The sequence below is a fragment of the Dendrobates tinctorius genome, unplaced genomic scaffold, assembly GCF_039654945.1.
Source record: "Dendrobates tinctorius isolate UK_male_01 unplaced genomic scaffold, ASM3965494v1 ptg000075l, whole genome shotgun sequence".
Classification (NCBI taxonomy): Eukaryota; Metazoa; Chordata; class Amphibia; order Anura; family Dendrobatidae; genus Dendrobates; species Dendrobates tinctorius.
In genome coordinates this window covers 7,488,462-7,512,768 of record NW_027361743.1, presented here as the reverse complement: position 1 = coordinate 7,512,768, position 24,307 = coordinate 7,488,462, and the positions used below count along the sequence as shown (strand labels likewise).

The window sequence follows — 24,307 nt, the reverse complement described above, 5'->3', positions numbered from 1 at the left end:
CATTCTCTTAGCCTTCATTGGGGGACACAGAAACCATGGGTAATATGCTGCCACCTGGAGGCTGACACTAAGAATACATGCAAGTGCAGGTGCAGACGGCCGTATTATTGTTCCAAGTGCAATCCAACAAAACATTGGATCGCACCAGGACCAATGTTATACTATGGGGCTTTGCACGTATAATTTTTGTTCCTTGTACAGAATTTGTCCAAGGAAAAAGTAATCTGATATTTGGATTGCACTCGGCCATGCAATTCAAGTAAGTGCGTGGAAACCATCAGACTGCACTCGGATGATATCTGAATGCAGTCTGATTTCCATGCACTGACAATTGAGAAGATGACATTTTTTTCATCTGATCTGATTGTCATTTGCATAGTCATTGCAATTCTCTCAGATAAATCTGCATCTGTCTACAGTATACAAGCTCTTATTTTTTTTTCTAAGTCTCTTCCCAAACTGTCTACCCCTGGCCTGCCGACACCCAACTATTTAGGAAGAGAAGAAAAACAAAGAGGGTGCTTTGTCCCAAATGTTTCGCCACTCCAGTTAGTTAATACAGGGCTCTCGCTAAATACAGACATGGGTGTCAATCACCTGTAGCGGCGTTGAGCCGAACTAGTTTTCTCTTTACCGAACATCTTTTACTTATTTTCTCCGTTTCTTTTTTGTATTCCTTTTCCGTGTTCAGTTCTGACCGTTTTTTTAATGTCTATGGACATGGGCACACGTCAATTTGACGCCAGTTTTCCTCTAGTATCAGTAAAAGAAGAAAAAAAAACAAGATACAAAAAAGTACATGAGAAACCAGGGGGGCTTGGTCTGATCCAAAATACAACAATAAAGATCAAACTCCTGACGTATCTCGGTTCTCGATGCTTCATCAGGGGCGACTATTAATCTGAAGGGTTAAAGTAAGATGTTATTGACCCAGATTACGCTAAAGGGAACCTTTCAGCCGGTCATTCCACACCAAACTAATGCGATCTAAACAACGGAAATTAAATTTATACCTTTGTTGTGAAGGAGCAACTTCCTGTCTTTCCCCGCCACGGACAGGTGATCGGTGGTGTGCCGGGAAAGTGGTAGAGGGGTCCGAGACCTATAAGTGCAGTGCCATTAATTAGGGGTAGAGAAACCTGCTGACAGGTTCCCTTTAATGAAGCCTGATGTGTGACGTTAGGAGCCGGCAGATCAATAACCTTAGAACATGGCGTCTGATTTCTTATTGCATTTGCGTCACCGCTTTCTATAGTTTTTGATGTTTTTATTGGATCTTTATTCTTTTAATTTGCTCCTGATTTAAAGTCTATTTTATAGGTGTTCACTTGACTTTTTTTCTTTTTATAGCAGCCATTGTGGGCAGAAATTGGGCGTATCTATGTAATTTGTTTTTAGCAGAAAATGCCAATTTAGGCTATAGAAAGTGTTAAGGGTGAAACGCAGAAACAAAGAGAATTTTGAAGAATTTGGCACAAAAAAAGTCAATTATCTCAATACACAAAGAGTGCAGAAAGGGGTGCAGTGTGCCACTTCAAAATTAAGGAGCACATGCATTCTAGTAGTGCTTTGTTTTTTTTTACCCCTTAGTGCTGCTGTTAACCTGCACTGCAGGGAGCAGCCTCTTTCCAGAATCAGTCTCCTTCTCCTTCTGGCAGCAAAAAATAACGTTCATAATTACATCCTTTGCAAAAGTCATTAGTTGTTGGCTTTTCTGCAGGGCAGAGACCTGGCTTTGGGGAGTGACTGAGCACGTGCAACCATCAGCATTCCGCTCATTAGATGGACCTGCACATTGCTTACATAGTATGGCGCCAGCTTCTGTTCACACTGTACGGCAAATAAAATAAAGAACCAGTTAAAAATTCTAACAGCATGTAATTGTCAATCATTGGTCGTTTCTATTATCTGTACCAGGCCTTCACAAAGGGTTGGTTGCAGCCCGCAGACTGTCCAGGAGATGCTGCTCTATTCTTCCTAGATTCATATGTATTCACGCCTTTCAGACGAGAATATGTTTAAAATCTTGGGAGCTGGGACCGGGGTGGAGGAGTCCTCATTAGCCCCGGTCCGACGTGCAGCAGCATGATGACGTGATCACGCTGCTGACCTCATCACACTGCTGCCGGTGTCACTGAGGCACCCGACAAGGCGGTCACTGGTAAGTCCTCCATCAAGGACCTGAAGAGTAAATGTGCCTTCATTTTTTGGGGGTGATATTTTGTAGTGTGTCACTATGTGGCGGGGTAATATGGAAAGGGGCAGTGTGTGTGGGAATATTATGGAGAGGGGTAGTGCGGGCTGAATATTATATAGTGGGGCAGTGCAGGGGCAATTATGGAGATGGACAGTGTAGTGGGATGTTTTGTGCAGGACGCACAGTGAGGGGCAATTATTTATTCAGGGGCAAAGCATGGGAGGTATTTATGGGGCAGTATAATGATACTTTTATTTTTAAGGACACCGTTTCGGGAAGCGCTGTTGAAGATGGGGGAAGATTGAAGTCTGCAGAGACTAGCTGTGGGCATGAAATCTCATCATGGCGTCTGTACTACATGGAGACAAAAGGGACAGGAACAACTACAATCAGAGAAGATGCCACTTGTAAGGTACCTGGATTTGACTGTTTGTTTGTGATGCTGACTGTCTCATTAGTACTAAGGTTCCAGTATGGTCTGCAGTCTAATGATGGCTGATAACAGCAACTCCCCACATCTCCTTACCATTGGAAAGGACACAATAGGAATTGTTGGTTCATGCTATGCAATTGTATATGGGGGTAGTAATGGTGGTTCTGGTGATGTATGACTGTACTGATAGTGGTTCTGGTGATGTATGACTGTACTGATAGTGGTTCTGGTGATGTATGACTGTACTGATAGTGGTTCTGGTGATGCATGACTGTACTGATAGTGGTTCTGGTGATGTATTCATGTAAGCACCCCTTTACATAGTAACATAGTTATTAAGGTTGAAGGGAGACTTTAAGTCCATCTAGTTCAACCCATATCCTATCCTAACTTGCCCTAACATGTTGATCCAGAGGAAGGCAAAAAAAAACCCATGTGGCAACAGTAAGCTTCACATTGGGGAAAAAAATTCCTTCCCGACTCCACATACGGCAATCAGACTAGCTCCCTGGATCAACGCAATATTAAGGAGACTAGTGTATATACCCTGTAATATTATACTTTTCAAGAAAGGCATCCAGTCCCTTCTTAAATTTTAGTAGGGAATCACTCATTACAACATCATATGGCAGAGAGTTCCATAGTCTCACTGCTCTTACAGTAAAGAATCCGCGTCTGTGAGTATGCTTAAACCTTCTTTCCTCCAGACGTAGAGGATGCCCCCTTGTCCCCGTCACAGGTCTAAGAGTAAAAAGATCATTAGAAAGGTCTTTATATTTTTTTGCAATGTAGCCCATGGACCAAAAAATGTTGTTAACCCCTGATCTACACAATGAATATAATATTTCACGGTGTTGTGAATTCTATACAGAGAAATCTTAGTGATCATCTAATTAAAAAAAACAATCCCTTACAACAAAAAAGGATTGGTAAAAGCGAACACCCCCTATAATTAAATCTCTAACTTTGGGTCAGATTAAAAACAACGAACATGAACTGCGGTCAGACGGTAGTTTATTAAGGCTTTAGCATCCCAAAAATCTACAACTGAAGAAACACATTTCCTTATAAACGGCAGGTAAAGAAGTCAGTTAAGTAACGTAGTAAAAATCAGTGCAAAAACCTGCAATTAGCCATTTGCATAGTGTTATTTAAATTCCATAATAAATAAAGGTCATCTACCTGCAGACGGACCCGTTCACATGAGGGCGGTACGGGGACATCTTAGTATAACGGCTGTAACCTGCCTAATGCTGATGGTCGTCTCACCCCAAAGTGTGATCCTTGCAGATTTGCAATATATGTTATAGGGGTTGTCCACTTTTGGGGACAATTACCGTATTTTGCGGATTATAAAACACTCTGGATTATAAGACGCACCGCAAATTTTGAGGAGAAAAATAGGGAATTTTTTTTTTTTTTTAAATAAAATGGTGGTGCTTCTTATAATCCATGCGTCTTATTGTTTAGGCAAGGTTCATACTGCGATAAAGCAGTCCGTTAAACGCATAGCGTTGACGGGCTGCGTTATGCTATACCGCTAGTGCAGATGCTTCATCAGCGCTAGCGGTGATGGACCCTCGGACGCTGCAGCCCGCATCCGAGGGTCCGTCACAGAATGACGGCACATTGCTAGCGCATGCTGATTATGGCATGCGTTGGCGATGCGCCCGATAATGAGGGTTAATGGCAGCGTTACCGGATTGCGTTACACCGTGTTATGCCGCGGTGTAATGCAATCCGTTAAACGGACTGCCATAACGCACTATGAACCCAGCCTAAAAGGCAAACGGTGAAAAATTATTAGTGAAACCAAAATGATTTTTAGCCAATAATATATGCACTCAAGAAATGAAAATTGCTGCCAAAAGTGAACAACCCCTGTAATGACGCGCCAACAATTGCAGAACTAATAAGACACTGTGGATAGACCGGAAGCAGAAGAGTATCACCCAAAAAGATATGCAGCACTCTGGACCAGCAGCCACATCGGTAGTTAATGGCCACCAAGCAAGAGCCCTGCAAACCGCCTATCAGGATCCCCGATGCCTCATCTGATCAGCTGCCCTGGTGTGACGCCATGCCAAAATGATAACAGCATGCCAAGTCCTATTAATCAGAAGAGGAGACTGGGAGGCCGGCAGGTTAGGAGGAGGTGGCCATAGACTACCGACACGGCTGCTGCAGTCAGCAGGTTGTGGGGGTGACCCCTTCACACCACGTGGGCACCAAGCATATTTCCACTTCTACGTAACCTAAAAGTGCGCAGCAGGAAATAATGACAAATCCATATATAAAATCAAGCCATGGGGAATTTGGAGTGAACATGCCCTCGGGATATCGGATCTCCCACCAATCAGCAATTTGGGGTGCAATCTCTAGCCTAGCTTCATGTCGTCAGTGCGCAATCCTGTCCATCTTTCATACGTTGCTCTGCAGAAATGACGCCCCTTATATGGCCGCCCCGATATAAATGGGTCTGTCCCTTTTATTGCTTTTTTTAGTCATTAAATATGACACTCGTCTCGATAATGCCCTGAGGTGAGCGCACCCAATTTTTAAGGCACTTTTTAGTGATTCGGTCAATATCAGTGACCGGGAGTAATTGAGAGCAGCCATTACAGCACAGTATGGGGTCGCAGTTCTGTAAATATGTCTTCATGGTCATTGACCGTTCAACTCTGCACCAACATTATACAATGACATGTAAAAGTTTGGGCACCCTTGGTCAAAATAACTTAAAAAGACAGATTTCCTTTGTATGTTAGGAGAGGAGCTATATATATATATATATATATATATATATATATATGTCATATTTTCATTTTAAAAATTACAAAAAGGAAAATGGGACAATGCAAAAGTTTGGGCGCCCTGCATGGGTAGTACCCTGTAGCACCCCCTTTTGACAGTATCATAGCTTGTAAATGCTTTTTGTAGCCAGACAAAAGTCTTTCAATTCTTGTTTGACGGATTTTCATCCATTGTTCATTGAAAAATTCTTCCAGTTCTGTGAGATTCCTGGGTCATATTGCATGCTCTGCTATTTTGAGGTCAATGATGTTGAGATCAGGGGACTGTGAGGGACATTGTAAAACCTTCAGCTTGCGCCTTTTGAGGTTGTCTATGGTGGATTGTGACGTGTGTTTAGGGTCATTACCCATTTGTAGAGGCCATCCTCTTCTCATCTTCAGCTTTTTTACAGATGGTGTTATGTTTGCATGAAGAATTTGTTGAAATCTCATTGAATCCATTCTTCCCTCTACCCGTGAAACGTTCCCCGTGCCATTGTCTGCAACCCAACTGTTAAGCAAAATTGATCCACCCTCATGCTTAATGGTTGGTGAGATGTTCTTTTCCTGAAATTCTGTGCCCTTTTCTCTCCACACATACCTTTGATCTCTGTGGCCAAAGATTTCTATTTTGACGTCATCGGTCCACAGGACTTGTTTCCAAAATGAATCAGGATTGCTTAGATGTTCTTTTGCATACTTCTGATGCTGAATTTTATGGTGATGATGCAGGAGAGGTTTTCTTCTGATGACTCCTCCATGAAGGCCAAATTTGTGCAGGTGTCTCTGAATAGTAGAACAATGTACCACAACTCCAGAGTCTGCTAAATCTTTCTGAAGATCTTTTTGCAGTCAAGCTATGGTTCTGATTTGCCTCTCTAGCAATCCTACGAGCAGCTTTCACTGAAAATTTGCATTGTCTTCTGGACCTTATCTTGACCTCCACTGTTCCTGTTATCTGCCATTTCTTAAACACATTTTGAACTCAGGAATGGACAACTTGAATACACTTTGCTATCTTATCATAGAATCATAGAATCGTAGAGTTGGAAGGGACCTCCTGGGCCATCTGGTCCAACCCCCTGCTCAAAGCAGGATTCGCTAAATCATCCCAGTCAGATGTCTGTCCAGCCTCTGTTTGAAGACTTCCATTGAAGGAGAACTCACCACTTCTCGTGGCAGCCTGTTCCACTCATTGATCACTCTAACAGTCAAAAAGTTTTTTCTAATATCTAATCTGTGTCTCCTCCCATTCAGTTTCATCCCATTGCTTCTAGTCTTTCCTTGTGCAAATGAGAATAAAGTTGATCCTTCTACAATGTGACAGCCCTTTAGATATTTGTAGACAGCTATTAAGTCTCCTCTCAGTCTTCTCTTTTGCAAACTAAACATTCCCAAATCCTGCAACCTTTCCTCATAAGACAGGGTTTGCAGACCGGTCACCATTCTGGTCGCTCTTTTCTGAACTTGCTCCAGTTTGTTGATGTCTTTTTTAAAATGTGGTGCCCAAAACTGGACACAATATTCCAGATGAGGTCTGACCAAAGAGGAGTAGAGGGAAATAATGACTTCACGTGATCTAGACTGTATGCTTCTGTTAATACATCCTAGAATTGCATTTGCCTTTTTTGCTGCTGCATCACACTGTTGACTCATATTCAGTCTGTGATCTATTAGTATACCCAAGTCTTTTTCACATGTGCTGTCACTTAGCCCCATTCCTCCCATTCTATATATGCTTTTTCCATTTTTATTGCCCAGATGTAGTACTTTGCATTTCTCCCTGTTAAAAACCATTCTGTTAGTTGCTGCCCACTTCTCCAGTTTATTTAAATCTTTTTGAATCCTCTCTCTCTCTTCTCTAGTATTAGCTATCCCTCCTAGCTTTGTGTCATCAGCAAATTTAATCAGTTTACCCTCAATTCCTTCATCTAAATCGTTGATAAAGATGTTGAACAATACAGGGCCCAGGACAGAGCCCTGTGGTACCCCACTTGAGACATTCTTCCAACTGGATGTGCAGCCATTTACGACCACTCTTTGGGTCCGATCACTAAGCCAGTTATGAATCCACCTAACAGTTGCCTTGTCCATTCCATACTTAATCATTTTTTCAATAAGGATTGTATGAGAGACTTTGTCAAATGCTTTGCTGAAGTCAAGATATACTATATCTACAGCATTTCCTTGATCCACCCAATCAGTGATACCGTCATAGAAGGAAATTAAGTTAGTCTGACATGACTTATTAGTTACAAACCCATGCTGACTCTGTTTAATCACTTCATTCTTATCCAGGTATTGACATACATGTTGTTTAATAATTTGTTCAAAGATCTTTCCTGGTATAGAAGTCAGACTCACCGGCCTATAGTTGCCTGGGTCCACCTTCTTCCCCTTTTTGAAGATAGGAACAACATTTGCTCTTCTCCAGTCTTCTGGCACTTCTCCTGTTCTCCAAGAATTTTCAAAGATTATAGCGAGGGGTTCAAAAATTTCTTCTGCTATCTCCTTCAGTACTCTGGGGTGTAATTCATCTGGACCTGGAGACTTTTATTCATTTAGGTTAGCTAAGTGTTTCCTCACTATCTTTCTGTTTAGAGATATCCTGGATTCTTCTATTCCCTTAATAGGACAGTGAATAACAGTTGATGTTACATTTCCTTTCTGAGAGAAAACAGATGCAAAATAGGAATTTAAAAGTTCAGCCTTCTCAACATCCTGTCTTACCATTTCATCATTTTCATCCTGTAAAAATCCTATAGCATCTTTGACTTTTCTTTTACTTTTGACATATCCCCAAAATCCTTTATTATTGCTTTTGACATCTCTTGCAAGCCTCAATTCATTTTCAGCTTTAGCTAATCTGATTTGTGCCCTGCAGGTTCTGCAGACAGCATTATATTCTTCTTTAGATATGCCTCCCTCTTTCCATTTTATAAACATTTTTTTCTTCCTTTTTAGCATGTGCTTAAGTTCTGTGTTCATCCATCCTGGTTTCCTTAAATGCTTCCTATTCTTCCCTCTTTTCGGAATTGTTAACAACTGTGCTTTGAGAATTTCATTTTTCAAGATTTCCCATCCTTCCTGGACATTTTTGTCTTTAAGGATATCCAGCCATTGGATCCCTCCAATTCTCTTTCCGAATCCCGTAAAATCTGCCTTTCTGAAATCTAACCTTGACGTCTGAGTCTTCACAGGTCTTCCGCCTCTAGTTATCCAAAATTCTAAAATAGCATGGTCGCTACCTCCTAGGGTCCCAGCCACTTTTACCTCCTCAACCATTTCCTCCCTGTTTATAAGGATTAGATCCAAGGTAGCAGTTCCCCTTGTTTTCTCCCTTACCTTTTGGAAGATAAAGTTGTCAGCAAGAGAGGATAAGAATTTCCTTGACCTGTTAGTTTTTATCTTCTTATAGCCTTCTCCTGCTTTATGGGCCTCCACCACTCTCAGAGTGCTAGGCAGCTGTTTAGAAGAACCCATGGCTGCTGTTTTTTGGCACAAGGATAGAGGAGGCTGGGTTTTTATAAAGCTGGGGAATTTGCATCACCTGGCCTTTCCTAACAATGAACAGTGAACAAGCCATAACCCTAACAGGCTAATTAAGGTCTGAAACTTTGGTCAAAGTTATCTGAGCACACAAATCTCCAAGGGTGCCCAAACTTTTACATGCCACTGTGTGTTATGCACAAAGATGGCCGATCAATGAGGGCATCCCCGAAATCCGATGCCCATTATCGGACATCATTGCGTCTCTGCTCGCAACACATCTGAGGTCTATGATTGGCATCTATGGCAGTAAAACCACTTAGGGCTTCCTTCAACTGTCTGAGGCCAATTTAGTGTCTTTTTTGGGCTCTACTGAGGGGGGGTGGGCGGAATAGAAGTCAGTATAACTTTTTTTTTTCTAGAAGCAGAAAAATATATACTTTTTATACAGTCGTTTTGTTCTACAATGGCTTCCTATAAGCGCTGCATATGAACACATGCTTATTGGGATACGATGCAACCCAAAGTCAGGAGATCGTCCTATTGTGAGCTCCAAAACTGGCCAGAACGGAGCCGTATCTGAATGTTGGTACCGGGCTGTAGAGATAAAAATTGTCTTTGACTTAAAGGGGTAATTGGATATGAAAAAAAAAAAATGGATCAGCTTATTTTCTTATGACATGGCGCAATACCGCAGCCAGCCATTAGATAAATGGGGGCGCTGTTTTCTTAAGAAAATCAGATCCCATTTCCAATATCATATGTGCCCTTTAAAAGTCGCAGTCTTGTCGCACACAGCTTTTACCGCGCCGTGTGAACCTACTGATCAGACTGGTGTCGTTTTAGTAGATGCAGGGTGATTAACGCCATCGCCTCTGAGATGCAGTAGTCAGGACACAATAAATAATGTAAGACAGCGGCAGTCACATATTATGTCACTATGTGGGTTAGAGGGCCGTGGATGGGAGGTTCCCTGATGCGAGACCTCCCCCGTGGCTGCACAGTATCATAAATAAATCGTATATGAGAACCGGATCTTTGGTTATTATGTGTTAGTGTAGTTATTACATTTACACAAGGCACAGGGGCTACTTCGGCTGCGGAGCGCAAACACGGTATCGAAAGGGCGGAGCATGACACAGGCGAAACAAGTCACGCCCCGCCCCTCAGACCCAAGGATTGACATCATGATGCAGTTTTAGGCTTCTCAAAACCTGCTGGGTCTACTGCTCCTATTTTGCAGAGTTTTAGTGTTATTCCCATCTCTATAGATGAATATTTTCAGCCATTCTTGAGATATTAACACTTTTCATTTGAATTGTTTACAGCTTGTTGTCTAGGAAACCGACCACCGCTGCAGTCTAAATTTGAAGCTGACAAGGATTACAAGGTAACGGCTTAGTACTCCAGGTACTCCAGCAATCCTGGTCAGCTTTAAAACAAGTGCTTAGAGGCACAATAGAAAAGAGCGCGTAAGCGCTACGCATGTTCTGCTGGCTACCAGCAGTGGTCGGTCTCCGAGACAACAAGCTGTAAACAAAAAAAAGGTGTTAATATCTCAAGAACTGCGGAAAATTTTAATACATGATCAATTGCAAAAGTGCTTGGTTTTACAGGCACTATCCAACAATAACCATCTAGAAAAATGGGAATGACCCTTTAAGGGAATTGTCAGGTTGTTGAGCAGCAAATATTAATACCAAAAATTACCAATAACCTATTTCCAGCGCAAATGCTCCTGCATCGTCTCGCCGTCTTTGTTTATAAGATGGCGGCAATGAGTAATCAGCACGTTATCGCTGAAGCCAATCGCTCGCATGTCATCGCCAGTGGCTTTTACACAAAGACAGCAATGGATCTGCTGGAAACTGGAGAGGTGAGCAGTTTTTTTGTTTATGCGAGGTCATAACATTTGCATTTTTTTAACTACTTTAAGATAACTGCACCGAAATATTGATGGAGGAGCATAATGCCTGCTGTAAACATGTGATATCTGTAGCATTCCTACGCCACAATTTAGTGCAAAGTGACGCTACCCGACATCAGACGCCCCTGTCTGAGAGTCGCCCCTGTCTGAAGGTCCTAGTGTTTGGAGGACCCCAGAAGTGACGTCATAGCAGACTCACGTCGGCTATACACCTACGGGATGTCCTCACTAAAGGCGGTGTATAGGATTATTCTTGTCCACAGGCCGTGTCTGGTGCTACAGCTCAGCGCCTATTATGAGCTATTACCAAAATATAAACTCATCCTCCATCCACATTGTAGGGGATAACTGACTGATCGTTGGGGGTCCAACAGCTATAGTCCCCACACCCCCAGAGATTTGAGCCTCATTTAAGATGGTGCTTGTTGTTTGAGCTCCAGCGCCCCAATCCTGAGATCACTGGCGGGTGTAACAGGAGATCAGTATGTTATCCCTCCATCCTGTGGATAGGGAATAACTTCATATTTTGGGAATACCCTATTAAATAGAGGCACATAATCGGTGCTCGGCAGTTACCTGACCTATCAAGGAAAGCGTCAACATGCTGCTCATCTAACTTGAGAACATTTTTTTTTCCCCTGCACTGAAGAAAGCTGGAAATGCTGCGGATTTTAGCTGCACAGGTAAAATCCACAGTGATCTACAGTATTAGGTAAGTAGATTTTCCACGCAGAAATTGACCCGCAGTGCAGATTTTAAAATTCAGCAAAATGGGATAAAATCCAGGGTGAATCCACAGCTAAATCCGCATGTAACACTTGCAGACTTTACTCCAGATGCGCAGCAGAAAAATCCTCGATGTGTAGATCTTCCCTAAATGAAAACAACTAGAAATAAAGGTAGGAAATCATAAAATGTGGGTCATGACCTGAGACCCCCACAATGAGACAGAGCAGAGAGCCGCTCTGTACGACTATAAAGGCCGTCATGTCATACTACATTTTTCAAGCAGAAATCCTTGTCCATGGCTTCCCCTGGAAAAATCAGCTGTTTACAGGGGTAACGGAAGCGAGACCCAGGATGATCCGCTCATCGCCCCCTGATCCTGTAGACTGACAGGTCTGCCCCTATACAAACACATAGCGAGAGACCGGTCAAGCATGCGAAGCAGGGTACGGGGTCGCTGAGGCTGGCCTCAAATGTTTCCTCATAGTAAAACGATCTACGATAAAACAGCCGGGGTCGGCCTTGTGCAGCACAGTATTAGGTTTTATAGTAAATCTGCCAGCAGTCCTGTAGTCTCAGCACTTGATATGGTTGGAACCAAGCTGCATTACCAGACACGACCCATAGACAAGAGTGGCGCTGTCTCTGGAATCTTTTTTTCTTCTTCCAAGCTCTTTAAACAATTCCTGTGTTAGTCTGCTATAAAATGCATGTATTTATGCTCTCAACCATGAGTAAGACTTTAGAAAACTCCTTACATCGAGCACCATATTGGTATTAAACAACGGTCTGAGTGACGGACGCCACCGACCCTCCTCGCTCGGAGGACAGTGAGCGGTTGCTCATCTCTTGCTGAAGCTCTTCCAGTTTCTTCTGCAGCTCGGCACGTTTGGCGAGGATATCCTTACAGCGGCCATTGCTGGTGTCCTATGGGGAAAAGAGACATCAATCAACCTATAGAAGTGAACCCTTTCCTGTCGTGGCCAATTTTCATTTTTGAACTTTTATTTTTCCTCCCTATTCTCTACGAGCCGTAACTTTTAAAAATGATATAATAATAAATTTTATTTTTATAGCGCCGACATATTCCGCAGCACTTTACATTTCATGACATGATTCTCCAGGTCCGTACAATAACGGCAATACCAAACTTGTAATGTTTTTTTTTCTCTTCTCTATTATTTTAGTGGCTTAAACAATTCTGTACTTGGTACACTTGGTCTGTGTCGCCATTTTCCCAGCACCATAACTTTTTTTATTTTTCCACTGATTGATTTGATTTGTGCGACGGCTTGTTTTTATTTGAGGCGAGCTGCAGTTTTTATTGGTTTTATGTTTTCATTTAAACCTTTTTTTTCTATTGCTTTTCACTTTATTTTGTTTTTAACTTGTGACAGGTGTAGGGAATTGGATCTTTGCACAAGAAACTGTGTGCCTGTGTGAGCGCTGCAGACTGCCAGTCTTTTCTCTAGTCAAAAAATATAATATAACAATAAACCGTTTTCATATCCCTGAGGCTTGCCACCTCCCATCCAGGACTCTGCCAGCATCTTGCCAACATACCCTCCCCTACTGCCCAAAGCCAGGGGATGGGCACCTTCTGCAATTACTTCATTGGGTCCTTACCATTACTCCTCACTGTGAGAACCATTACAAGTACACGATCCCCAGGCTTCAGTGATCTTGAGTCTCGAGGAGATCTTTACCCTGGCTCCTCACTTTGGTCCCTCGACATAACAGAACATTATGCCTAGCCAGATGTAGAGCCTGCTTATCGGGTCCCAACACCCAGGGAACTACATTTAACCCTCTTAACTTTAAATGATGTTCGGAAACCGGTAAGTCCCTGAGTTGGGCAGTTCCAGAGTTTTCCCTGGACACCTCCAGCTCAGGAATATTGACTTTAGGAGATGCTTCCACATCCTTATTACCAACTCGTCGAGCTAATGGCAACTCATCAGCCGCGGCACGTGACAAGGTTTTTATTGCTGTAACCTAGTTATCAGCGGAGCTACCAGGTGGTACCTGCTTTCCCTTATAAATCCCAAAACAGAGGGAAATCACAACCGACAAATATGAGAAGTGACATTTTTTCGACCCACAATCTGTGTCAATGTCGACCAAGGCCACAGGAAAGTTCTTGTCGTCTCCATGAAAACACCTGACACCCACCATCTTCCCAGGGACTAGCACATGCAGAAGCATGGCCCATACCAGGGTCATTCTGAGTCCAGAAGTCCCCTCACTAGGACACTGTTTACAGTTACCTGGCATACCTGAGGCCCCTTGCCAGGATGAGGAACAACACTGCAGGCAGGGTAGGTGAAGTAGGAGCAGCGCTTGCCTATGCTGCAGTTAATCCGCTCAGAGGTCAAAGGACAATTGGCTGATATGTGACCTGCGGCACAACACCTCCAACAGACCATTTTACATGACGTACCCCTTGAACCTGGCACTGACACCTCCTGGGACCTTGGGCACCCCTCACAGGTGACCTTAGGCCCCTTCTTTTGGTTATCCCCGAAAGGTGACTGTCACAGGGTCCTTCTCCGATACCACACAATCAACAGAGTGAGGGAAGGGTGAACAATCCCAAGACCTTTATTACAGGCAAAATTAGAAGGTCCATAAACAATCCACCACATTGAGGATACAATAGTCCAGAACAAGAATGTAGTCCAGTAACAGGATAAAATGTCCAGGGAGATGAGATTCCAAAACTAGCACCAGAGGATAAAAATGGGTCCTTCTCTCTCAAGTGCAGTCTTTACATGATCCACTCCAAACAGGAACTCACTTGCCCAGCTACTGTTCTCCCCACCCCTTTCCTTGTGTCCAGGGGTAGTCAAACAGGTTGGGGCGGTTTCCAGGCCTCCCAGAGAACAAAGGAGCCTTGGGGATTAATGCAAAATGACATTCACATAGCATATCACACCATCACAGTGACCTCTGGCTCCCATTACTGCTCAGGGAGTTCTCCACAGCCAACTATCTTTCCACCAGGCTCACTAGGTTATCTGCATTCTGGGGATCTCCCTGGGCAAACCAGCTTTGCGTGGATTTTGGTAGTGAGTGGATAAGTCGGCCCACTACCACTCCTTCGACCATTTGTGCCAGAGAGCAAGTCTCAGGCTGCAGCTATTTCTGGACCAGGTGTAACAGGTCAAATGCAAATATAAAAAGAGAAGCCAGCGCAGCCGGTGGTCAGAACGCATAACATGAAGTGCAATGCACATATTGACATCTAACTGTAATCAAAATGAGACATTTGGCAAAATATTGATCAATAAATTGAGCCACCCCGCTGAATACAGTTAGATGTTAATATGTGCATTGCACTTCATGTTATGCGTTCTGACCACCGGCAGTGCTGGCTTCTCTCTTTTTATATTTGCATATTGCGTTGTGGCTGACCACCACTGTTGCCGTGCGCGCTGGGTTATGTTCGCCATTTTTGCTGTGTTCATTGTGATGCATCTAGGCTGCTGTGCACACACACAGCAGCCCCGCCCTGCCCCAGGCTTTATATAATTTGTGCACCTGTGTCTGAGCCTGCATCGCCCTTCATTTGTGTTTGCTGGTCGGGCAGTGTGTGTGGAGGTTTAACCTGAGATGTCTCTGTTCAGATCTGGTTGGCCTTTATCTGCACTTGTTTCATCTGGCTGCACGGGAGCGATTCAGACATGTTTCAGGTACATTTGCAATAGATATGGTCTTGCTTTTAAAATATTCAGGAGGCCGTAATGGCACAGTGATTAATAAAAAATGTAGAGTAGGACCCCCCACATGAGATTGCCTTGGCGCGGTGGCTCAATTTATTGATCAATATTTTGCCAAATGTCTCATATTGAATACAGTTAGATGTTAATATGTGCATTGCACTTCATGTTATGCGTTCTGACCACCAGCAGCGCTGGCTTCTCTCTTTTTATAGTAACAGGTCAAATATCTGGGACCTCGGATACTTGCCCCTTTGATAGCGCTAGATGTGCATCAATGGCACCCTAACAGACTGAGTTACTCCCAAATGTGCCAGGATCTCGGCCTTCAGCTTTCTGTACCCCTTGGCATCATGCAGGGCAAGGTATTACTATGCCTTCTGTTATTCCCAAGTAAGACGCAGCACCAGCCCCTTTGTCTACTGCTTCAGAGGCAGCCTCTCTCTGTCCATAACCCTCTCGAACGAAGTCAGGAAAGCTTGGACGTCATCAATCCGGAGATATTTTCTTCAAAGGTCCTCTTACCGTTTTTCTCAGCTGTGTATTGTCACCTCAGTTTGGGGGTGATGCGGGTTCCCCGACACGGACAGCTTTTCAGAGCTATTTGATGCTGAAACTTTTCAGGAGTTTGTTGGTTTCCTGTTGGGTCTGCTGCAATTGCTAATTAGCCTGGACTAGCTGCTTACTCAGCTCCTCCATGTTTCGAGACTGGGTTTGCACTGCTGTAGCTGCCTTCACCCAGGACATAGAGTTTTACCCAGCAATCACCTGGGGTCCCTGGGATTCCTGCCTGCACTTCAAACACCAATTGTAGGGAATCCGCTCTTTGGCAGTCAGCAGCATTCACACAGGCACACAATTTTTTGTGCAAGCAGGAAGGTTTATAGAGTCCATAAACTTCCAACAGAAAGTAAAACAATCTTTTCTGCAGTAAAAAAAATCTAACATTACAATAAGCAGTCACAGAGGGTACGGGCTCACGCGACAGTCTCATTCTGCGCTTCCAACCTCTGGCAGAAAATGAGTAACAGATACCAGGTCTTTTCCCTTTCATTATCAGACACAAGTATCAGAGGTGTTTCCATCTCTACTCCCGGCTACTTATAGAAAGGGCAGCAAAGCTCCTCATATCAGCTGCACCTGCAGGATTGGGTGGCGCCCATCTCTTCTAGTTGTTCCTAAAAACTTGAACCCATACTGGTCCTATTAACCGTCATAGCGCCTATCACTGCTGAAGCCTGCTTACCAGGTTTCATATTTCTGAGGCTTGCCATCTTGGTGATACACACCGCTCATCCAGGATTCTGCCAGCTGTTTGCCTACACTGGGCTTACCAGAGCACCAAGATGGCAAAGATAGAGCGATTTTGAATTCGCTTAAGATGCCAAAGCAGACCATCGGCAAACCAAGATGTCTTGAATAGAAAGGGGGGGGGAATCAGTGGCGTAGCTACTGTTTGTGGCGCCCGGGGCAGTCAAAAAATTTGCCGCCCCGTTGGTCGTTGATAATCCGGAAGCATCCAAAGAGTCCACACAACACTCAAAGATCTAATTTTTAGTCTGCTACTAACTCTGCTGTTATTATTTCTAGACTTTCATCTTCTTGCAGTTCTCTATATATGTATGTATTAGCTTGATGATGCTGGATGAAGACCTAATGGCTTTTTAATAATAATTTTTAATAATGTGACAGACCTTACATATTGGATTATATAGAGCCCTGTTTTTTATTACATACCGTCCTGTCTTGTTAGCTGTATAATGCAATTATGGCTGATGGAGCATGGGAAAGCTTCCTTTCTAATGGAGGAGCTGATGGACTGGTAGTTTGTTCACCAGCTCCTCGATCAGCAGTCATTTTATATCTAAAAAGAGAGGGGACTATGTAATAAAAGAGGGCGCTGTAAATAACAAAATTAACAAGAATACACTATGTAAGAGACAGCACTATGCATAACAGCAGAGGAAGCTATATAATAAGGGACGGCATCATATATAACTAGAGACGATGGTACGTAATAAGAGATGGTGTTATACATAATAAAAGAGGAAACTATAACTAAGGATGGTGTTATACAGAATTAGTGAGTACACTATATACTAAGGGACTGTGTTAGACATAGTGAGTACACTATATACTAAGGGACTGTGTTAGACATAATAAACGATAATGTCTTCCTCCACCTCCCCCTGTTCCTAAGGCCATTATAAGTCCCCCTTCCTCCCATCCCAATCCCCCACACCCCTCATTGTCCTCCTCCCCTCACATCCCATTATTGTCCTCTCCCCCACCCCATCATTGCCCTCTTCACCACCTCCATCATTTTCTTCTCCCCCACCACTATCTTTGCTTTCTCCCCCACCACTCCCATCATTGCCCATTCCACCACCTCCATCATTTCCTCCTCCACCACCACCCCCATTTATTGCCCTTTCCACCACCACCGTCATTGCATTCTCCCCCACCACCCCATCATTTATTTTTCACCCACCACCCCATCATTGCCCTCTCCATCACCCCCATCATTGCCTTCTCCCCATCACCCCCACCCTTGCCTTCTCCCCATCATTGCCTTCTCCTTCACCCTATCACTGCCTTCTCCCCATCACTCCCATCATTGCCTGCTCCATCACCCCGTCATTGTCTTCTCCCCATCACTCCCATCATTGCCTGCTCCATCACCCCATCATTGTCTTCTCCCCATGACTCCCATCATTGCCTTCTCCATCACCCCATCACTCCCATCATTGCCTGCTCCATCACCCCATCATTGTCTGCTCCATCACCCCCATCATTGCCTGCTCCATCACTCCCATCATTGCCTTCTCCTTCACCCCATCACTGCCTTCTCCCCATCACTCCCATCATTGCCTGCTCCATCACCCCATCATTGTCTTCTCCCCATCACTCCCATCATTGCCTTCTCCATCACCCCATCATTGTCTTCTCCCCATCACTCCCATCATTGCCTGCTCCATCACCCCATCATTGTCTGCTCCATCACCCCCATCATTGCCTGCTCCATCACTCCCATCATTGCCTTCTCCTTCACCCCATCACTGCCTTCTCCCCATCACTCCCATCATTGCTTGCTCCATCACTCCCATCATTGCCTTCTCTGCATCACCCACTCATGGCCTTCTCCCATCACCCCAGGCCCAGGCATTATGGCCTTCTCTCTCCCCATCACAGTCTTCTCATGTCCCCATCTCCTCCAGGGCCAGGCTAACCTACACACACACAGACACACACACACACACACACACACACACAGACAGACACACACACACACACACAGACATACATACAGACACACACACACAGACAGACATACACACAGACACCACCTCTCACCTGTCCGCAGCATCGCCCGCGCTTCCTCACTCACACAGCAGCGGCCGCTGAATGATGACGTCATTCAGCGGCGCTTCTGTGTCAAACAGGAAGCGTGGACTCTGGACAGGAAGCGCGGCCACCGGGCAGGAAGCAGGACGGACCCTTGCAGCTCCGCTCCTGCTATTCCCGCTTGCAGGCAGCGGAGCTGCTGTGATTGCTCCCTGCCCGCCGCTGCACTGCACTGTGCCTCACTGCCTCCGTGCTTCTCCCACAGAGAGAAATTGCTGCTGCTGCGCCGCCCCCACACATGTGCCGCCTGGGGCGGACCACCCCGCCCACCTCACGCTACGCCACTGGGGGGGAATTGTTGCAGGGTTCACGGCACTAAACCCCTTCACCACCTTGGGTTTTTTTTTACATTTTTGAGTTTCCATCTTTTGCTCCCCTTCTTCCCAGAGCCATAACTTTTTCAGTTTTCCGTCAATATGGCCATATGTGGGTTTGTTTTTTTGCAGAGCGAGTTGTACTTTTGAATGATATCATTGGTTTTACCATATAGAATACTGGAAAATGGGAAAAAATTCAAAGTGTGGTGAAATTGCAAAAAAAAGTGCAATTCCACAATTTTTTTTTTTACCATATTCACTAAATGCTAAAACTGTCCTGCCATTATGATTCTCCAGGTCATTACGAGTTCATAGACACCAAACATGTCTAGGTTCTTTTTTATTTAAGTGGTGAAAAGAAAAAAAAAAAGTTTGCCAAAAAAAAAAAATTGCCATTTTCCACGACCCGTAGCGTCTCCATTTTTTGTGATCTGGGGCCGGGTGAGGGCTTATTTTTATCTACACTAAAAAGGTATCAATAAAAACGTCAGTTCAACACGCAAAAAATAGGCCCCCACCCAACCAGAGATCACAAAAAATGGAGATGCTACAGGTATTGGAAAATGGCAGAATTTTCGTAAACAAACTTTGGAATTTTTTTTCACCACTTAAATAAAAAAGAACCTAGACATGTTTGGTGTTTATGAACTTGTAATGACCTGGAGAATCATAATGGCCGGTCAGTTTTAGCATTTAGCGAACCTAGCAAAAAAAGCCAAACAAAAAAACAAGTGTGGGATTGCACTTTTTTTTTTGCAATTTCACCTCACTTGGAACTTTTCTTCTTGTTTTCGAGCACACGACATGGTAAAACCAATGGTGTCGTTCAAAAGTGCAACTCGTGCCGCAAAAAACAAGCCCTCACACGGCCATATTGACAAAAAATAAAAAAAGTTATGGCTCTGGGAAGAAGGGGAGCAAAAAATGAAAATGCAAAACCAAAAATACCTCTGGTCATTAAGGGGTTAAACTTTTTAAAAATATTTAAAAAATATAATTTTTTTTTACTTTTCACTTGCTTCAAAAGTCTCCATGGGAGACTAGAAGCTGCGATCTTCCGACCGACTATGCTACACACACCAGGGCTTCAGCCCTGTTCTTTGTAGGTAAAATGATCACCTACTATGCGCGCCGGCTTGTGGGTGGCGCTCATAGCTATCTGGTAATGACAACCACAGGGGTCTCCCTGCAGACTCCAGGTTGTCATGCCAACCAATCGGCGACCCGCGGTCATATGACATGAGCGCCGATGGGCCGGGTTTATGATGGGCTTCCGGCACGATCATGTTACATGCAACTTTTTGACAGCGCCATTTAACATGTTAACAGCTGTGGGTGGATTGCAATTCCATTCACCACTGTTAGAGGTAGATCAGCTGTTGTGTGCCGGAAAAGTTGTGGGCTCATCGCCGGAGCCCACAACAGGAGGAGGCGACCTTAGACGTACCTATACGTCTAAGGTCGGAAAGGGGTTAAACTGTAACCATCATTTTAATTTTTATTTCATAAATCAATGCACATGAAAATAAAAAAAACTAAAACTTTGTAATATATATATTATCAGAGAAATTAGCCTCTTTCTCCTCCTGGACTGATCTCCCCATTAATCTTAATTGTGCCTTAGGGAGGAAAGCTGCTAATATAATACATGGCCACTTGCTGTGCAGGGAATTGCAAAACAGCCCTAAAGGGCCCGTCACACTAAGCGATATCGCTAGCAATATCGCTGTAACGTCACTGGTTTTTGTGATATAGCAACGATATTGCTAGCGATATCGCCATGTGTGATACTTACCTCCGACCGGCTCCCCCACAGGTTATCGCTGATCGCACGAGAACGGCCTGGGCCGTTTCTCGTCATCAGCTTCCTGCTGGGCTTCCTGTGGCGCCGACGAGCGACGCGGGCGGGAGGACGTCAGGATCGCCGCGTCTGACAGGTAAGTAGCGACCCCCGACCGCTGCTGAGATCTGCCTGTGTGGCAGCTCACTAGCGACCACTTAGCGATGTACCAGCGATCCATAACTTTGTCGGGATCGTTGGTGCATCGCTAAATGTGACAGTACCTTAAGGAAATGTTTCTAAATTTCTTCTCATCTTAATCCCAATGTTGCCCAACAGATTAAATATCTACAGGTATCATAGGTAGAATAGAGAAGGTTACACACCGGAAGTTTAGTTCTGGGATTCCACCTTATGTAGTATCCAGTCCACAACTGCAGATGTCTAGTGCTGGTCACAGGATACAAGACGTGGTCAGAGTAATCCACAAAGAAAGGGTTGGCAAAGTCTTCAATTTGGCTGTTGATATAGGACCACAAAGAAACGGTCTCTTGTAGTATAGACTAAAATAAGGAATCACAAAGAGGAAAAAAAAAAAAAAAAAAATCAGAAACTGATGGCAAAAACTACTGAAAAGTAATTAAAAATAAATCAAAATAAAAGAAAAAAAAAAAAAAAAAAAAAAAGAAAATTGCCAGCGTGGTTGTTTTATGTTAATTTTGGGCCACAAAAGATACTAATGTGGAATGAAAGCAATCAAAAAGTTGCAGGATTTATTTGTAAGTGACTTTTCTTTTGTGCTATGGCTTGTGGTATTCGTTGCTGTATTTTATTTTTTTGGTGACACATCCCCTCAAAATGGAGCATGAGGGTTGATAAATTTTGCACAAAAAACACTCTTATTTTGTTTTAACCCCTTCATGACCCAGCCTATTTTGACCTTAATGACCTGGCCATTTTTTGCAATTCTGACCAGTGTCCCTTTATGAGGTAATAACTCAGGAACGCTTCAACGGATCCTAGCGATTCTGAGATTGTTTTTTCGTGACATATTGGGCTTCATGTTAGTGGTAAATTTAGGTCGATAATTTTTGCGTTTATCTGTGAAAAAAATGGAAATTTAGTGAAAATTTCACAATTTTCAAAATTTGAATTTTTATTCTGTTAAACCAGAGAGTTATTTGACACAAAATAGTTAATAAATAACATTTCCCACATGTCTACTTTACATCAGCACAATTTTGGAATCAAATTTTTTTTTCGTTAGGACGTTATAAGGGTTAAAATTTGACCAGTGATTTCTCACTTTCACAACAAAATTTACAAAACCATTTTTTTTAGGGACCACCTCACATTTGAAGTCATTTTGAGGGGTCTATATGGCAGAAAATACCCAAAAGTGACACCATTCCAAAAACTGCACCCCTCAAGCTACTCAAAACCACATTCAAGAAGTTTATTAACCCTTCAGGTGCTTCACAGGAACTAAAGCAACATGGAAGAAAAAAATGGACATTTTAATTTTTCCAACAAAAATTTTGTTTTATCATCAATATTTTCATTGTCACATGGGTAACAGGATAAAATGGATCCTAAAATTTGTTGGGGAATTTCTCCGGAGTACAGCGATACCTCATATGTGGCCATAAATCACTGTTTGGGTGCACAGCAGGGCTCAGAAGGGAAGGAGTGCCATTTGACTTTTTGAATGGAAAATATGCTGGAATATTTAGCGGTTGCCATGTCGCGTTTGGAGAGTCCCTGTGTGTCGAAACATTGGAGCACCCCCACAAGTGACCCCATTTTGGAAACTAGACCCCCCAAGGAACCTATCTAGATGCATAGTGAGCATTCCGAACCCCCAGGTGCTTCACAAATTGAGCTGTAAATATGAAAAAGTACTTTTTTTTTCACAAAAATTTTCTTTTAGCCTCAATTTTTTCATTTTCACAAGGGCAACAGGATAAAATGGATCCTAAAATTTGTTGGGAAATTTCTCTTGAGTACACCGATACCTCATATGTGGTCATAAACCACTGTTTGGGCGCACAGCAGGGCTCAGAAGGGAAGGAGCGCCATTTGACTTTTTGACTGGAAAATTAGCTCCAATCCTCAGCGTACACCATGTCGCGTTTGGAGAGCCCCTGTGTGCCTAAGCATTGGAGCACCCCCACAAGTGACCCCATTTTGGAAACTAGACCCCCCAAGGAACTTATCTAGATGCTGTCATGATCCAGTGTTGGATCTGGCGGTATTAAATGCATTAAGTGAACTTTTTTTTCCTTTGGTTCCAAAGTGTGTCGTGATAGCCCCCGGTGGCCATTAGAATTATCACACGTGATGTTGTTTATTCTAAGTTGCCCGGTGGTGGGGAATGGTATTGCACCTTAGGTTTAGGTTAATGTTCACTTAATTATGGATCAGGTGTGACACCCTATAATGGTGTGCTAGGGGGGTGCAATCACTGCCTGTGATATTGTGTGATTGTTTTCACTCTGGGGGAAAGCCTGGAGGAAGGATGGAGCTGGTGAGGAGTCCTGCGCAGCTTAGCCAGGGGGGACGTGTTTCAGCTATGGTGTCTGGACGAAGGGCTGGCATGGCGTGGTGGGGTCGCAGTGATGGTGTCAGCGGGAAGTGTCTGCATGGACTGGTGGAGTGGCGACTATGGAGAGTGGCACTCACCATGTGGGACTTGGCCGCTGAGCTGGACTCAAGCATGCTTGACTTCGTGTCAGAAGCTGAACTCATCCTTGGGACTCTGGTACTAAGCAGCTGCAACTGGTGGTGGACTCTGCTCCGAGGCTGCACTAAGGTGAAGGATCCTGTTATGGTGATGGATCCAGGTGGAGGAGAAGATGCACGCAGGTGGTGGGCTCTGTTGCTAGGAGCGTACGCAACAGAGCAAAGATAAGTGGTGTTTCCCCTGTATTGTCTTCTTTCCCTCATGTGTGTTATTAGTGCAGTGGTGGGATTAGTTTCCGCACCGACCTATTCCCTAGTGAGGGTTTAGGTTCAGGGCGAGCTAGGGCGTTGAGGTACGCGTGCGGCGCCCGGTGTGAAACCGGCATAGGGAACGTTAGGAGTGCAGGGACACCTGCTCAGGGGAGCTTAGGAGGTCTCCACGTCCCCCATTCCCTATTGCAGGGCCCACCATTGTTGATGTTTCCCAGGTCCCCCTTATTATTTAAATTCGCCGTACTGGAGGCGGGGTTTCCAGATTTTATTGTATAACGTGTAATACCTAAATTCGCCAGGTGGAGGCGGCGTATTCACCTGCACGTTTTATTATTTAAATGCGCCCCACTGGAGGCGGTGTATCCAGGGTCACGTGTGTTATGGGTTCGCCTTGCGGTAACATCTGCGCCCAGACACGCGTGACCATGACAGATGCATAGTGAGCACTCCGAACCCCCAGGTGCTTCATAAATTGAGCCGTAAATATGAAAAAGTACCTTTTTTTTCACAAAAATTTTCTTTTAGCCTCAATTTTTTCATTTTCACATGGGCAACAGGATAAAGTGG

General features: G+C 44.0%; 1 protein-coding gene across 5 annotated transcripts in view; it reads right to left on the bottom strand.

Moving 5' to 3' along the window:
• Window positions 1-10,784: 10,784 nt before the first annotated feature.
• Window positions 10,785-24,307, bottom strand: part of MTMR2 (myotubularin related protein 2) — a 72,623-nt gene continuing 59,100 nt past the window's right edge. For 4 of the 5 annotated variants that reach the window (XM_073582957.1, XM_073582955.1, XM_073582952.1 and 1 more), the window contains exons 14-15: window positions 21,172-21,348; window positions 10,785-12,491 (exon numbers count right to left, since the gene is read on the bottom strand). In XM_073582957.1, the coding sequence (XP_073439058.1) occupies window positions 12,342-12,491; window positions 21,172-21,348 (327 nt within the window). In that variant the 3' untranslated portion in view covers window positions 10,785-12,341. The remainder of the gene's footprint in view (window positions 12,492-21,171; window positions 21,349-24,307) is intronic. The other variant, XM_073582953.1, reaches the window with a different exon arrangement.